The 16,345-nt window shown below is 41.4% G+C and overlaps 1 protein-coding gene across 2 annotated transcripts; it reads left to right on the top strand.

The window, feature by feature from the left end:
* The first annotated feature begins 1,149 nt into the window (after positions 1–1,149).
* anxa6 (annexin A6) lies at positions 1,150–15,525 on the top strand. 2 transcript variants are annotated; one of them, XM_033633174.2, is made up of 25 exons: positions 1,150–1,336; positions 2,313–2,368; positions 4,143–4,227; positions 4,408–4,502; positions 4,639–4,752; positions 4,850–4,940; positions 5,018–5,097; positions 5,189–5,245; positions 6,618–6,711; positions 7,743–7,838; positions 7,935–7,993; positions 8,161–8,283; positions 8,385–8,443; positions 8,754–8,832; positions 9,392–9,473; positions 9,563–9,657; positions 9,806–9,919; positions 10,733–10,823; positions 10,918–10,997; positions 11,234–11,287; positions 11,379–11,472; positions 11,585–11,680; positions 11,785–11,843; positions 12,365–12,502; positions 15,049–15,525. In XM_033633174.2, exons 2-25 carry the CDS (start codon positions 2,366–2,368, stop codon positions 15,106–15,108), a joined length of 1,998 nt encoding a protein of 665 aa, XP_033489065.1. In that variant the 5' UTR covers positions 1,150–1,336; positions 2,313–2,365; the 3' UTR covers positions 15,109–15,525. The 2 variants fall into 2 exon arrangements, with proteins under 2 accessions (XP_033489065.1, XP_033489066.1); XM_033633175.2 differs by having other exon boundaries at positions 1,151–1,336; positions 12,365–12,487.
* The last annotated feature ends 820 nt before the right edge of the window (positions 15,526–16,345 follow it).

The following is a 16,345-nucleotide window of genomic DNA, read 5'->3' as shown; positions in this document are numbered from 1 at the left end:
TGACCTTATTCATGCTCTTGAGGATATTACTGAGTTCAGTTGTTCTTGCAGTGTTCCCAGCTCTGTCTGATTTACAGTCACATCTCTAGTGATCAGTGTGCAATGCATTTTCAAAGCAGAAGAGGTCAGTGTACAACAACTACATGTCATCACTGGTGCCTCCCACCACCATGTGGGTTTACCTCATATGGTTCCCTCTCACTCTGAGCTCTGAACACTGGCAGAGGGAACATAAAAGCTCTGGGATAATGTGACATAAGAATGAGGGAGTCAGAAACAACCATTGTCCTTCAATAGACTGACCCATTCAAATAGAGGCATGATTAAAAAGTGTCCTTTATGTTTACACAGTACACTGAGGTCAGGTGATGTCAGGGAAACACTGATAGTAACCACAAAGTCAATGACACTGAGGCTGGCTTCCAGTAAGGCTGAAACATACTGAGCAATGCTTTTGCTATGTGTGGCACTGGCATGACCTCTCCTCTCTCATCACCTTTTCTGCCACCAAACTCCATACACTATCATCAGGTATTAATGCATCAAAACCCTGCATGAACATCACAGGAGCTACACACACACACATACACACACACACAAACACACACACACACATATATATACATATAAGGCATGAATCTGTGGGCTTTAAATCATGTTTGTATCAGTGTCTGTGCTTCCCATCATAGCACCACTACTTGAGCTTATGGGAAACTATGAGTCATTTGTTTCATTATCATGTTTCCCTCTGTAGTCCACAATGCTGACATGGCCTCACTCTCCTCTGCCCCCCTTACTATGCTGCTGTCTCTCCCACTCTTACTGGAAGAGGCGCCTGATAGGACAGAAATAGAGCAGGCAAGTTCTCACACCAACGCCAGCAAACTCCCCTCTGTTCAAATCACATTTGAACTGTCAGTCATGTGACAAAGATCAGAAGGTCTGACAATCGAGTTTAAAGCAGAAACTTGTCTTTACGTGTTTAATTAAACTGCTTTTAAATGTCTTTAAGGAGAGGTACATGCGTAAAACATGTACATGTACATGCGTAAAACTGAGCACGCTCTCTGCGTAATGATTCACTTAGGACTGGATGTTCGGTCTCATACGTTTTTTACATAGTATACCGTTTACTGTAAGACATTGCCTTGCCACACTCTGCCTCACACACACACAAGAGGCTGCGCGAGAGAGCGCCGCAGTCGTTGCGTCACAGAGGACACGTAACGGGACTGCCTGAGTCTGACCGGAGGAGACAGACAGTCAGACTGGGGTTAGCGGGGACAGAGCAGAGACAGCAGGACCACTCTCACCGGATACTGCCTGCACACAGAAGGTAAGCCATAATCATAATTATGTGGAGACCTCTTCAGTCCGAAGCGAAAGTGCTTCTGGAGAAGTTTACTGATGCGTCATTATTACATGTGCCAATGAATTGCAGTAGGCAGCAGGATTCCCCTGGAAGAATTGAATTAGTGGATATAAAGGTGATATATTTTACAACTATAACAGCATTGTTTTGTTACAGAGCAAAGTCTAAAGTAAAAAAAAAAAGTTTATATAAAGCTTAGAGGCTATAGAGTTTATTCTATAGCATGGGGTACAGAGAAGGGTGTGGCTCTGCATATATAGAGGCCCACTCCCCCCCAGACCTTCATTCTGACGCTAGGTTAAAATGTGCATGCTATTTTGGGAGAGCTCGACTTCTGTCTTAAGCAAACGGTACAGCACTAAAAGCCTCTGTAAAAAAGATGGCTGGATATAAGCTAAATTTGTCAAATAATTTTTCCATCTTCAATTTGATCTTTTTTGGTAAAAAGTGATTATAATTTTGCACTGTGTTTCCACATTTAGAAATATAATCAGTCAGAAAAAGTTAGCAGTAGTAGTCTCTCCACAGCAGCTGGGTCTCCATATGCTTTACTGAATGGCTGCATTATATGTTGGAGTATGGCAGCACGGAAAATGTGACTAAATACTTTTCCTGCCAATTCATTGATTGCAAATTCCATCCACCAACAACTCATTTTAGGTGTATGTGAGGTCCAGTCTGATGGAAACTGTTTTGTTTCTTGGGCTTTTTCTCTAATAATTACCACAGACTGTGATCAGTTTTAATCAGGCAGCACTCTGAACAGACAGCCTGATTAGATTTACTCAGGGAAAAGACAGGGTCATCATGCATATTATGCCTTTGCAACACAATTTCCCGCAAACTGGAGGGGAATGACACCCTCACCAGGACAGGATGTTTTGCAATGCTGCTATAAAGCCAAACATCAGCATATCTCTCTCTCCCTCTCCCCCTTTAGGCTTGTAACTATTGATTCCTGCGCAGTGTTAACACAGAAGACCAAATACAGCCATGGTAAGTGGACGGGATCTCTCCCATCTTGCATTATGTAAGTTTGATTTGGATCGTATCAAGCTGCTGAGCAGATCTCATGTCTGTGGAACATGGGTGGTTTTGTGCCCATTGAATGAGGTGTGGATAGAGTGAGGTCATTTTCTGCCACCCGCCACCATGTGATTCCTCGCCATCATAAAGGCAGCAGTGTAGGGTGTCATTGCTTCCTGTGGCATCTGCACAGCTGATAGACACACCTGACAGCTTCTCTCCAAAGGCAAAGGCTTTGTCTTACAAATTTATTGTTCAAGATGCGAGTCTGTGTCCTGTCATCCTGACCTTTCCTGAGGTCACTTGCTCTTAATTAAACTCTGCACAGCTGTGGCTTTGGTAACAGAGGAAGCAACAAGCAAAGAGGAAAGAAGGGTTAGAAATGTAGCTCCTAACATTAAATCCACATTAGGACTCTCCCACATAAGACCCATCACAAGAATGTGATTAGTTTAGTCAAAGGCCTGTTGCTAGGGGCTTGTATTTGTGGCCCTGTTGCTAAGTGGGTGAAGCTCTCCAGCTGTCGTGAAGAGTGATGGTCGTTGTAGTGAAGCAGAGGATCAGAGCATGTGCAGTGGCCCCTCACCAAGGTGGGGAGCATATTCTGGCTGGCTGCCTCGATGCAGCAGTAATCTCTACGGCAGCAGCTGCAGTCTGAGCTTTTAAAATGGATTCCGAGCTTTCTTATTTCCCACAGTGAACAAGCTTAGGGCCGAAATGATAGAGCTGTGGTCATTCTCAAATGTGAGCAGGAGCTTCCATTTTGTAAAAGAATGCCCCTCTGCAGAGCTTTAACCTTTCTTTACATGCCCAGTGGAGTCTGTTTGTATATTCTGACACTTTGAGCTGCTGTATGACAGACCCCTGCAAAGAGAGCTGCTCTGTGTGCAACCTGACTCCCTGCTGCTCATTCACACCCGCTGTCCCACCCTGACACACACGCACCGGCCGCACACACATACACAGACAGCAGGCTTTCCTCTGCTCAGCTGGGGGCGAGACAGGTGCAAGCAGTCAGCTGCTGTAATGGCAGACTTTGCTCCACCTCCTGTCCCAGTGTCCCGTCACTGCCACTTTTACACAGTCCACTACGCGCACCCTGCAAGGAAGTGTGGATGAAGCCAGTGCATTGCTAGAATAAGGGAAGTGCAGGGCAAACTTGTGACCCAAAGCAGAGTGTTCTTTGTGTCCTAACCTTCTGACCCTTAGTTAAGGAATCACATAAAACAAAGTTCATGCCAATCCATTAAATATTTATAAAGACATTTAGCAAAAAATAAATGTCAGCCTCATGCTGGAACAAGAGAAAAAGTCCACAAAAGTCAATAGCTTTATCCTCTGGGGACTACGAATGTCCATGGCAATCTAATAAACTGTTAGGGAGATATTGCCATTCTTAGTATTCATTCATTTGTGAACAACTTATACTGTTAGGGGTCACGGGGGCCTCGAGCCTATCCCAGCTATCATTGAACAAGAGGCGGGGTACACTGTGGACAGGCCACCAGACTATCACAGGGCTGACACATAGAGACAGACAACCATTCACGCTCACATTCACACCTATGGCCAATTTAGAGTCAGCCTTTAACTTCTATGTCTTTGGACTGTGGGAGGAAACTGGAGTACCCAGAGAAAACCCACACTAGTGCAAAAAGTTGCATTTCTCTGTACGTCACTTTGTTCTTGAAACATATTAAAAATGTCTCACCTCTAAAATTCAGTTGAACTGTTTTTCTTACAGGTGTTCAGAGGTACAATAACAGATGCTCCGGACTTTGATCCCAGCGCTGATGCCGAGGCCCTTTACAATGCTATGAAAGGCATCGGTGAGTGCTTCACTCCTCCATGATTTTTGGCTGCGGAGGGGAAAAGGTCATCTTTCACCTTCTCACCTCGTGGGCTGAAAGATCTCACAAAGAATTTCACCGAATAACGGTGACGCAGTCAGAGATCAGCTTCTGTGACTGAGATGAAGGTTGTTGAAAATGTTGCTTTGTGTTCCTCAGGGAGTGATAAAGAGGCCATATTGGACCTGGTCACCTCGAGGAGCAACGCACAGAGGCAGGAAGTCATTACAGCGTACAAATGCAACTTTGGAAAGGTAGAAGAATGCATACCATTATATCATCTCTTTTTTGTTTGCTAAAATGAAAACTTTTTGTAAAGAGCTGGTTTAAATATCATGCCATACAACAACTTACAACACAAGTATTTAGAAGTCCATTATGTTTTAACAGGACCTGATTGAGGACCTGAAGTATGAGCTCACAGGCAAATTTGAGCGTCTCATTGTCAGTCTGATGAGAACCCCAGCCTACCATGATGCCAAAGAAATCCATGATGCAGTCAAAGTAAGACTTTTACCTCATTACTCTCTCTTCATAAGACTCTAATCACATCTAATAAAGCAGAAGGTGCTTCGTATTTAACTTAATGCTCTTTGTTAAGGGAGCTGGAACAAACGAGAGATGCCTTATTGAAGTCATGGCATCTCGGAACAACAAACAGATGCATGAGATGGTTGCAGCATACAAGGACGGTAAGGCATGTTCATTAAATCAGCATATTATTGGCTTAACATTTCTCAGCATTTGACACTGATGTCTGTGTCCTCAGCCTATGGCAGTGACATGGAGGAGGATATCATCATGGACACGTCGGGTCACTTTAAGAAGATGCTGGTTGTTTTACTTCAGGTCAGTTCATTGAGGAGTTTGGTCCGGTCAACCATACAGTGACTGTCTTACCTTTAACTGCTGACTGATGGTATTTGTTTGATGGTTTCAGGGGACCAGAGATGAGTCAGGAGTGGTGAACGCAGACCTGGTGGAGCAGGATGCACAAGTGAGAATCTGAATTTTTTATGACTGGCACAGAAGAGCAGAGTGATTGGGCTTATTCACTTCGTATGCCCTTCATTTATAAAGTCTTTAAAGAATCTTTAAAGTGTACATTCTTTTACTAAGTGTGTAGACTTTTCTCTACATAATAATACTTCTAACTAATTTGCTTTTAATATGGATATATTGTTTCAAAAGATTGTGCCTATATTATTCAAGACATTGTTGAGTCAATGAAAATATATATCAACAGGACTATAAGTCTAAAGCCATGCTAGCAGCTGTGTAAGGCTGTACTCTGACAGGGCTCTGAGTGAAATGCTAAAACCAGCATGTTAACATGGTCACAATGACAATGCTAACATGCTGTTTAGAAGATAGCCTATTACGTTTACTGTGTTAATCATCTTAGTTTTGCATATTAACATGCTAACATTAGCTAATTAGCACTAAACCTAAGCCATTGTCATTAATTTTACAGGACAGACAGTTTTTTTTATCTGATAATGATGCTAAATGAAAAGGCAGGGGGTTGCCAGAGTCAATAAACTGTGTCCTCTAGGGACCAATAATAGAGTGTTTTTCTGTAGGCCGACATGGAAGTTAGCGTCGCCCTGGCTCCCTGGTCAAAGAGCCCATGGGATTTTTTCATTGGATTTTTGGATAATTGCTAAAAATGAACTCTGTGGCAAACAAACGTTTGTGATACTTACACATTTTATTCAGCAAGATAATCTTCACAAATGGACACCAGTTTCATGATTTAGAAGCCTAAATGCAATCACCAGAAAAAAAAAGCTAACGCTAGGCGTAATGACATTCTGTAGTCTCATTTAGCCACTGGTTTGCAACCGCCTTTTTAAGACACATATTAGCTTCAAAGGTCACGAGTGGGGTATTTACCTACGTATTTTATGCTGTAGAACAAAATGTGAAAGTCTCTTAAGCTTGTGTTAAACACAGACCTTATTTTAGGCATCTCACCATAGACCCCTTGCTAACTGCTAAAAGCTAACTAATTTCTGGGTTTTAGGACTCATTTGTGGCGTACTCTACGTCTGCACTTTAAAAAAAAAAGTGGAAGTCCATCTAAATTTAAGCTTTGATTCCAGTTGTGGGCCAACCAACCCACCAGCTGACCGACATTGATATCCTTTTAGCCATGCAGCTAGCACAGCTAAAAAGCAGTCACACCAAATTAACCAATCAGTGGAATTTTTTTTTAACATCAAAAACCCAGATATATTGATTTGCACTGTATGATGGGATTAATAATTGATGAAGATGAGCTCTCTGTATTTTTATTGTCTGAAACATTTGTTGTGTTCTTTTATTTCTAACACAATCTCATCCTGCTCTTCGTCCCCTCTGCGTAGGATCTGTATGCAGCAGGAGAAGAGCAGTGGGGGACTGACGAGGCCAAATTTATCATGATCCTGGGAAACCGTAGTGTGACCCACCTCAACATGGGTGAGCATGGCTTTCAGGATAATTAACACAACAGTGAGGCATCTACACATTCCCACCGTGACCTCAGGTCTCTTAAGAGCTAATGGCACTTTAAAAGTTATTTTCATACCATTAGCACTTCTCTGCCACTGTCCTTTCGACGAAAACCGTCAGAGGCCTGCTATTCAGAACTGAATTTGAAGTTATGTGGTCATCACAGAAATTAAGTCATTAAAATGAAGAAGAGCGTTTACTTTTTATACCTCTGGAAGGCTTTTATGCTGGAGGCATTATGGTTTCAGATTGTCCATTCATATACGTCTAATTCTTGTGAAGGCAGTATCTCAAGAACGCCTTCAGAGAATTTCCTTGGACTCAACAAGGGACTGATTAGAATTTAGTGATTAAAGGTCAAGGTCACTGTGATCTCACAAGTCATGTTTTTGACCATAACTCAAGAATCCATATGCCAAATATGACAAAATGTCACACAAATGCCTAACAAGATAAAATGATAAAGAGATGATAGTTTATATCCTAAAGGTCAAAGGTCAACCTTACTGTCACATCATAATATTCTGCAAAAACACTTTTCTGGCTATTACTCAACACCATAACTCAGGAAGAGCGAAGGAGACACATACTGAATTGGTGACACTAATCTTGTGTTCCCTGTACTGATTGTACAGATCTTGTGTGCTGTCAGGTTGAAGATGCGTGTGAAGCGTTCATGTTTTAGAATTTGTAGCTTTTTTGCAGAAACATTCATATTGGAGGCATTGTCTGCTGTCATGGTTACACATGTGCACAGAGATGGATATAAATTTTAACAGCAACTTGACTGGTTGGCGAGGTATACAACTGCAAGGCTGTAAATCTAGTTTGTGGATGTTGATTCAGTATTTGTTAAAAAGTAAAGAGGCCTTGTGTAACAAGGCTCTACAGCCATGCTAGTAGCCCTGTGAGGTTGTACTGAGGCACAGCATTGTGAGCTAACATCAACATGACAACATCAGATAAATAACATTACACAATGTTGTCTTCTGTTTTAGTTTTCGATGCATTCGAGAAGATTGCAGAGATGTCCATTGAGGACAGCATAAAGAATGAGATGTCTGGGGACTTTGAGAGGCTGATGCTGGCTGTTGGTAAGAAAGACACTGAATATACTGCTTTATTGCGACATATGGGAGCTGTCAAATTGTCAGTTGAACACCAGGCTTTCTTCTTGGTGTTTCTCACAGTCCAGTGCATAAGGAGTGTTCCCATGTTCTTTGCCAAGCACCTTTACAAGTCAATGAAGGTAAACATACTCTCAGTAAAAATAGATGTTCAGTCTGGTCCCAGACTTTTTGTAGACAAATATACCTTCATATCCTTCATGATGACGTGTTTTTCTTCTCAGCGGCAGACTGCAGTCTAACTGACCCTGACTGTGACCCTGAACCCTGTCCTCTCCTTCATTTCCAGGGTCTCGGCACAGCTGACAACACCCTGATCAGGATCATGATCTCTCGCTCTGAAATAGACATGTTGGACATTCGGGAGTGTTTCCGTTTAAGATATGAGAAGTCACTTTATAACATGATTAAAGTTGGTTAAATACTAATAAGATTTTAACTTCAAGTCAAATAGCATCAGCTGGTCATACACGTAGGCTATAACCTGATTCTGTGTGTGTTCAAACCTGCCAGGATGACACATCAGGGGATTACAAGAGGACTCTGCTGAATCTGTGTGGAGGAGATGATGAGTAAGTTACAGTGTGGCTGCAAGCAACAGCAACAACCAGAGGGGGGTGATAGAGCACCACTATTCAAGAGTTAACGTTTTCTGACGGGAGTATAACTCCATGAAATGTTTACTTAATGATGGAAGACGCATGTTGTCATTGCAACAGTGAAGAGAACTACTTGGTGAAGTTGATATTGAAAGACTGTCCCAAAGTCAAACAGCAGTATGATGTTAATTTCACAAAAGACCCCTGTTTCTAGAAATGTCTGCACCACTTGAGCTTTTGGCTTTGCTGACTGTGCTGTCTTGTGTCAAACTGATCATTACAGCTTAGCTGGAGAGTTCTTCCCTGAAGCTGCTCAGATAGCCTACAAGATGTGGGAATTAAGTGCCATGACCAAAGTCCAGGTTTGGGCCCCATCTGCTCCCACTTTAGATGTGTCACTGCATGTTTGGCGTGGAAGTAGCATGTACCCTAATTACCTGCTGGCCCTGCAATGACCTGCGTCTTTCAGTGCCATGAACTTGTGCTGATATTGCTGCCGTGTTTGCACAGCAAAGGCTTTGTGTAACCGCGGATGGGATCAGAATGTTCACTCAGATACAAATAATTTTTGTTACAATGCGCTCTCCAAACCACGGTTTGCCTCGCTTTGTCCTTGGAGTGAATGTCAAAAAGATCTCAGCATTGTTGACAACAAAAGCTCGTCTCACTAACACTCTAAAGCTGAGATGTTTTTCAGCCTACCCACCTTTTCATTGTTGGTGGTGTCATGGCCTCTGACCTCAAGAGGGCACACTCCCATCAACAAACTCTACTCTCTTTTGAATATGTTGCAGAGTTCTGCATGTTCTGTGCTTTAATCTTACACTTTAATTTAATTATATTTAATTTAATTACATTGTGCGCATTGTGTTTGTAATTACTAAATCTTACACTTCTAATCATGTCATCCCACTATTTTAGCTGAGGCCAACAGTCCGCCCCGCACCCAGTTTTGACCCTGCTGCTGATGCACAAGCGCTGAGGAAAGCTATGAAGGGATTTGGTATGCAACCCTCAAAAGCACATTCACATTGCTACAATTTTTACAAAACAAGTTTTACAAATGTTGCTGCCTGCTGCTGCTACTTACAGGAACAGACGAAGATGCAATCATTGACATTGTTACACACAGAAGCAACGCTCAGAGGCAAGAGATCAGACAGGCCTTCAAATCCCTACTGGGAAGGGTGAGAGAAATTATTTACCAAAACCTCAACGATGTCTTACATCTTCATTTGTGATGCACATGCACATCTACCACTGGATATGTCAAACTCAACATCTCAGCGGTTACTGGCTGTTTCCTGTAACTCAGTGTGTTCGATCTGTCCTCAGGATCTGATGAAGGACCTGAAGTCTGAGCTGTCAAAGAACTTGGAGAGGCTGATCATTGGGCTCATGTTGACCCCTGCAGAGTTCGATGCCAAAATGATGAGGAAGGCAATGGAGGTACAGCTGATCCAGATCGCCTAATGATTTTTTTTGTTGATTTACAGTACGTGTGTAATAGAGAGAAAAGCTCATGGGGCAGGAATTTACCCTTTTATGAATACGCATGTTTATTTTCCAAGTCTGTGATGTTTGATGTCAGGCCAAGAGAGGTGTCAGTTGTGCCTGAATGACAGGGCAATCACGCAAAATCTAATTTGGAAGTCAAATAGCTTTGCATTTACGTTTTTTAAAGCTCACCAAACACTGGCTGAATCGCCTTCAGTACAAACTTGACTCATGCTTTAGTCTGAGATGAGCTCAGTACATTTAGTGTTAACAGTTTACAGTTTTATCTCTCTCTTATTTAATCTAATAGTTCCCTATTTGAGGCCATATGGTAAAAAAAGAAATCCATACAAACACTAAATACATAAACACCTGTTTGTTGCGTTTCTACGTCTTGAATGGTCACAAGCACTGAACTGTCTAATGTGCTATTTAGGCTTAAAAAGGTCAGCCCTGCACTGCATTGTGAATCAGTCTATTGCAGCTCTGATATTTCACATGACACATCCTCACTTATTCACATGCAGCAGGCGATCAATACAGTATGTGAAAGGTCTGTCATTGAAACACAAATAGAGATCATAGAAATTGGAACAGGCATTGCAAAACATGGATTTTGTCGGTACAGATGAGACGGTACGGTTCACACGTACTCTCTTCCTAGCTGTGTGGTGTGGTTTTTGTTTTCGTGGTCTGGTTTTTGTTATTGTTGCATTTGTGAAAGTCCCCTGCCTTATTGTGATCAAAGCTCCTAATTCTTAAAAGGGGGCTGGGACAGATGAACACGCTCTGATCGAGATCCTGGTCACCAGGAGCAATGAGGAAATACTTGCCATGAACGAAGCTTATCAGAATGGTGAGTCTGATGAAGATAAAATAAAGTAAGATAAAATAAACAATAAATTATGTTGTTCTGGAAACCTTTTACATGCAAACCTTTTACATCACAGCCTATAAGAAGTCGTTGGAGGAAGCCATTCAGTCAGACACATCAGGCCACTTCTGCCGCATCCTTGTTTCTCTCGTGCAGGTAGTGTTCATCACCATGAGAACTTAGACTGTGTTTTGTTTCCACGCCCACTCACTAGTTGCAGTCTGCCTGCTGACTGTAGCAAGAGGACCAAAAAAAGCCCATTTAATCACACGCACACTCTTCCTTTACAAGGTTTAATGGTACATATCAAAGACAAAACAAAATGTTCTTGATGAACCCGCTGATATTTAGTAGATCATAGATGAGTGTTGAACTGTCTTTACTCTGTTCAGGGTGCAAGAGAGGAGGGACCTGCAGATGCGGAAAGAGCAAATGCAGATGCTCAGGTGATTTAGTGTATCCTGTAACATTTTTATTGTGTCAAAAAATAAAACTGAAGAATGGGTTTAAATGTTTGTTCCCCCTGAACTTAATCAGGAACTTGCCGACGCGTGCAATGCCGACTCTGATGAAATGGAGATGAAGTTCATGAGTATTCTGTGCACCAGAAGCTTTCCTCATCTTAGGAGAGGTAAAGGTCGAAACAGATGGATCACAGTGATCACTAAATAACAAATCTAAATGTGTGTGATTCTCTAAATGTTAAAATGTAGCTCATGATAACTGATCCTTGCTTATCACAGTGTTCCAGGAGTTTGTCAGATGCACCAACAAGGACATTGAACAGATTATCAAGAAGGAGATGTCAGGAGATGTCAAAAATTCCTTTTATGCAATAGGTAACTGCTGTCTTTGACCTTATTTTACTTCTGAGTGCATCAGTGTATACTGCTGACAACATATTTTCTGTGACTCTCTCTTGCTCTCTCTCTTTGCTTTGCAGTTCGCAGTGTAAAGAACCAGCCCTCTTATTTTGCAGACCGTCTGTACAAAGCCATGAAGGTATTCATTCATAATACTTTAAATATGGCAACTTTATGCTGTTGTATAATTCTAGCAGCAGGTCTGCAGCATGCCATCAGAGCCTTGGATGCCAGATAGTGATAAGCAGGGTGGAAACTATCGATTTTGTTCATCGCTGATTATTTCTTTAATAATCATTGGTCCACAAAACCTGAGAAAACAGTGAGAAATGCAAACCCAAAAATATTTCCAATAAAATTATATTTAAAACATGTAAGACCAAAAAGGCAGCAAATGTTCACATCTGAGGACCTGAAAATATATACAAATATTTTTAAAAATGACTGAAACAGTTATTATCAAAATAGTTGCTGATTAATTTTCTGTCAATCCAATAATTAATTGACTAATCATTGCAGCTCTAGTGATAAGTTCATATTTGTTGATGCATGTAATATATTTAGTTTTCTTCTGTGTACTTTCTGGGTATTAATGCTGCTGAGAGTTGTCAGGCAGCAGCAGTTAGTATAACAGAGTATCTATATTGATCTCCATTGCAGGGCCTTGGTACAGACGACAGAGCGCTGATTCGCATCATGGTGTCCCGTAGCGAGGTCGACCTTTTCAACATTCGTAAAGAGTTTAAGGAAACACATGACGCCACCCTACATGAATTCATCCAGGTAGAAACTATGATTGTAAGTCAGAGTCTCTGTCAACTAACACTCCTGGTTGGTTTGTTGTGTTCTCATCTCATCCGTGTGTCTCGCTTTTGACTTTTGTCCCGCTCTGTGTGAGTGTGTGTTGCACATCCTCCTGCTGCGGTGGGGTTGGGGGGTACGACAGTCTATAGCTTCCTGCGGTGGACTACGAGTCTGTGGCTATTGCACAGCTGTTTAGGAATTTCCCTTGCATGCTTAACTTCCTCTCCATTTCCGCTGTGTGATTGGCTTACAGCCGCAGAGACAGGAAGTACCCAGAAGCAGTTCAATAATAACTTAGAGATGAAATCACCGTGACACCAATAAAAACAAGCAAGTAGGCTGCCCTGGATTGGCTTTGCCAGAAATATTATGAGATTATGCAACAGCAAGGATTGCTATATATTGTTTATTCTGAAGTGTGTTGTGAAGTGAAAAAAATTACTATCTTTTGTACATGAATTTCTTGAGTTGTGTAGTTCTGTTTATATTTTTAGGAAGTTAATTTCAGTCGCACAAGAGATTTCTATTCAAGGAATTTGTTTAACAGCAAGTCTTTGTATTTATGTGATAAATCAGAAATGTCCATGAATTTACAGAAATGTTATCGTAACTGACATCCCAGAGCAAGCACATGTATTAACGCCTCATTTCCACATGGTTTTGTTTTGTGTCCATATTTCCGTACAGTATACAAAGTACGACCCTAGTGTTCAACACAAGGAAATGCTTTTTGCAACCGATAAAACGCAACCAAAAAATGGCAGAAAAATTCATTTTAAGTGTTTGTCATTGTCCAATCTTGTGAAATATGTGCATGGTGCAATGCATGGCGACAAAAAAGTAAGGAGTTTGGTCTTCCAAGCGTGAAGCCAATGTTAGCTAGCTATGCCGTCAAACTTTCCACTTCCAAAAAAAAAAAAGAAACAAAAAGAAAAAAAAAAGGCATAAATATGTATTTCATTCATCAGTCTGTTACACATGGGCCTGTGTGAGCAGTGTGTGCCAGCTTTCTCACTGAACTGCTGCGGCTCTCACCTCTGCAGTGTTCACAAAGATTAAATCAGCTATTTTCGCTAATTTATGGAGCCATGCAAGTGGCTGCATTGTCACCAACACAGTCCTGCATATATTTCACAATAAACAGCCTTGTGTTAACAAATGAAGGAATTCTGTCCACACAAAGGTTGTCAGAGGGCTTTTATTTTGAAACAGAAACAGGAAATGTGGGTTAAAAATAAATATTGTTATTTTTTCATGTCTGTGAGTGATCTAGACATTGAAACTGTAGTGAAAGGTGGTATGATGTCAATATGAGTATCAAAATACCATTGTCACTGTCTATTTTCGATGAAAACTGCGCACACCATGAGGAAAAAATAGGCCAGACTCCTATTCTTTAAATCAGTGATTCCCAACTGGGGGTTGCAGTCCAAAATTGGGTCACGGGTCCATTCTGAATGGACCACACATGACTCGCAAACGTGTCAACTTCTTAAAAACCACACTTTATTTTGAAGTACAGTGAATTTCCAGCACAGAGTTTTTATTGTGAAGTGCCATTTTCTGCTGTAGAGTGAGTGACTAACGAACAGCTACTTGACAGAGACAGCAAATTAGCTTGAGAAGTATGACACTGAATGTATTTAACAGTGTGGACCTTGAACAAATAAATAAGGAGAAACTGAACCACATGGCTGGACCAGTTGGGAACCACTGCTCTAGATGCTTGGCAGCTGAGCAGTAGCCGAGGCTCATGACTGTGGCACAGTGCATATGGCCTGTCACAGGTCACAGAGGGTCTGATAGGAATGAATGGACTTCTGGTTGACTCGCCTACGTACACAGAGCTATGTGGAAATGAGGCTTTAAAAAATATTTAAAGGGATAGATGAATAGTTTAAGATTTGGGGATATTCTATGCTTATTTGCTTTCTTGCTGAGACTTAGATGAGGTGATGAAGACAAATTCCATGTCTACACACCTACCAGCACCTCTAAAGTTACCACCCCTTGCTGCAGAGGTGCTGGTGGGTGTATTTAGTCACTTTCATACAGAACATGGCTAGCTGTTTCCCCTTGTTTCCAGTCTTTGTGCTAAGCTAAGCTAAGCTAAACTAACAGGCTGCTGACTGTAGCTTCATATTTACCGTACAGACGTGGCAGTGGTATCAATCTTCTCATCTAACTGGAAGAAATCAAATGACTATAGTTCCCAAAATGAGGAACTGGGCCTTTATAAGCATTTAGTCTCAATAATTGTGATGATGACTGTAAAGATAGGAATATGTAGGCTATCTGTGACTGTCAGCTGATATAAAGGGTAATTCCACTTTTAACTCCCTGGTTGATTTTGGTTGATTTCGTGGCTTGTCAGTTCTGCTTGTCCCCATGACTCACATTCATCCAACATCAGTGCAAGACAGACAGTGTTATACTCTGCTCTCCAGTTTCAGCTGTGTGTTGACCAGATGTCAGCAGACAAAACAGTATTTCTCATTAATTCAAGCTCCTTCTGTGTGTTATTCTCCATCATTGCTCAGGGCGATACCTCGGGAGACTACCGTAAAACGCTGCTGATACTCTGCGGAGGGGAGGATTAAACTCATCAAGTCTCTGCAGCTCCGTTCACAGACTTCAGCAAAAAAAAAAACACGAGACGAGCCTGATCACAGAGTGAAACTGCAGTGGTTAACGCCAGTATCTATCGTCCGTGTCCCTAAACTGCTGCCGTCCCTCAGCCAAACCAAGTGACCTATGACCTCCCAGCCTTCAAAGCCATTTTTCTGCTCTCGTGTCTGATTGTCCTGTCCATCAGGATGTCTTTCTTTTTCTTTCTTTTCTTTTTTTTACAGAGTCAATTACAACATGAAGATGTTCACGTCAGTGTAGAAAGGTGCGCCACATGTACAGCATATTGGAAATGTTGAACAGTGCCTTCAGATTGCAGGCTGTCCAATGATTACTGTCATTTTAAGGTATCATATAGACCGAAATAAAAATGAGTACACACACACAAAGTCTTTTTTTCCTTTTTTATGTTTCTTGAAAAACACTGAAATACTTTTGCTGTATAAATTCAAGTTCATGTGAAGTGTAAGTCATGATAGCTCTCTTGCTGTCCTTTTTTGTATGTGTTCTGGGTGGGGTGCCCTGGTTTGTGTTTGGCAGGGCAGTTTAATGATTAACTGTGCTGATACTGGCAATAGAAATGGGCCAGGCAGAAAGAGAACTACAATATTTAGCATCAGGAAACTCCCACTCCAATTCAATGCCTCTTCTGCTTAACAAACTCAAAAATACCCATAGGTTATTGTTGTTCATAAAGGTTAACCATGTGTAAATAAAGGGTGATATAAACAGAATAATAGCAGCTCATTCAAATTAATATTTTGATTGTTGGATAGAAGCTAGAAGCTAATGTTACGTGCCTAAATGTAAATCTTGTTATCTCTTTCAACCACTCTGCATCTGTACATTCAAACACACTGTAGAGGTGTAGTGTGACTACCTACCATGACACATTTAAATAAACAAAAAGAAAACATGTTGTTCACACTTAACCATATTAACATGTCACTTAACACTTCATTTCATGTTTCTCAGTTGGACTTGCGTACTCGATAATGGCAGGAGAAAAGTACAAGACAGCTGTCTCTGTTCTTGTCAGTGTCTCACTTCATTGCGTATGTGTGAGCGCAGCTGCTGTCAGGCCATCTTTGAGTTAAAAGAGGAAAGGAGAAAAAAAAGATGTATGTGGCGAGGAAATCCCCTGCAGTACGCCAAAATCCTAGGCAACAAATAGAGTCTGCAGCAGTCAGTCACACTCTGGTTTTAATG

Source organism: Epinephelus lanceolatus, chromosome 7, assembly GCF_041903045.1.
Source record: "Epinephelus lanceolatus isolate andai-2023 chromosome 7, ASM4190304v1, whole genome shotgun sequence".
Lineage (NCBI taxonomy): Eukaryota > Metazoa > Chordata > Actinopteri > Perciformes > Serranidae > Epinephelus > Epinephelus lanceolatus.
Note: the sequence above shows the minus strand (reverse complement) of the source record. Positions and strands in the feature narration are given on the sequence as shown.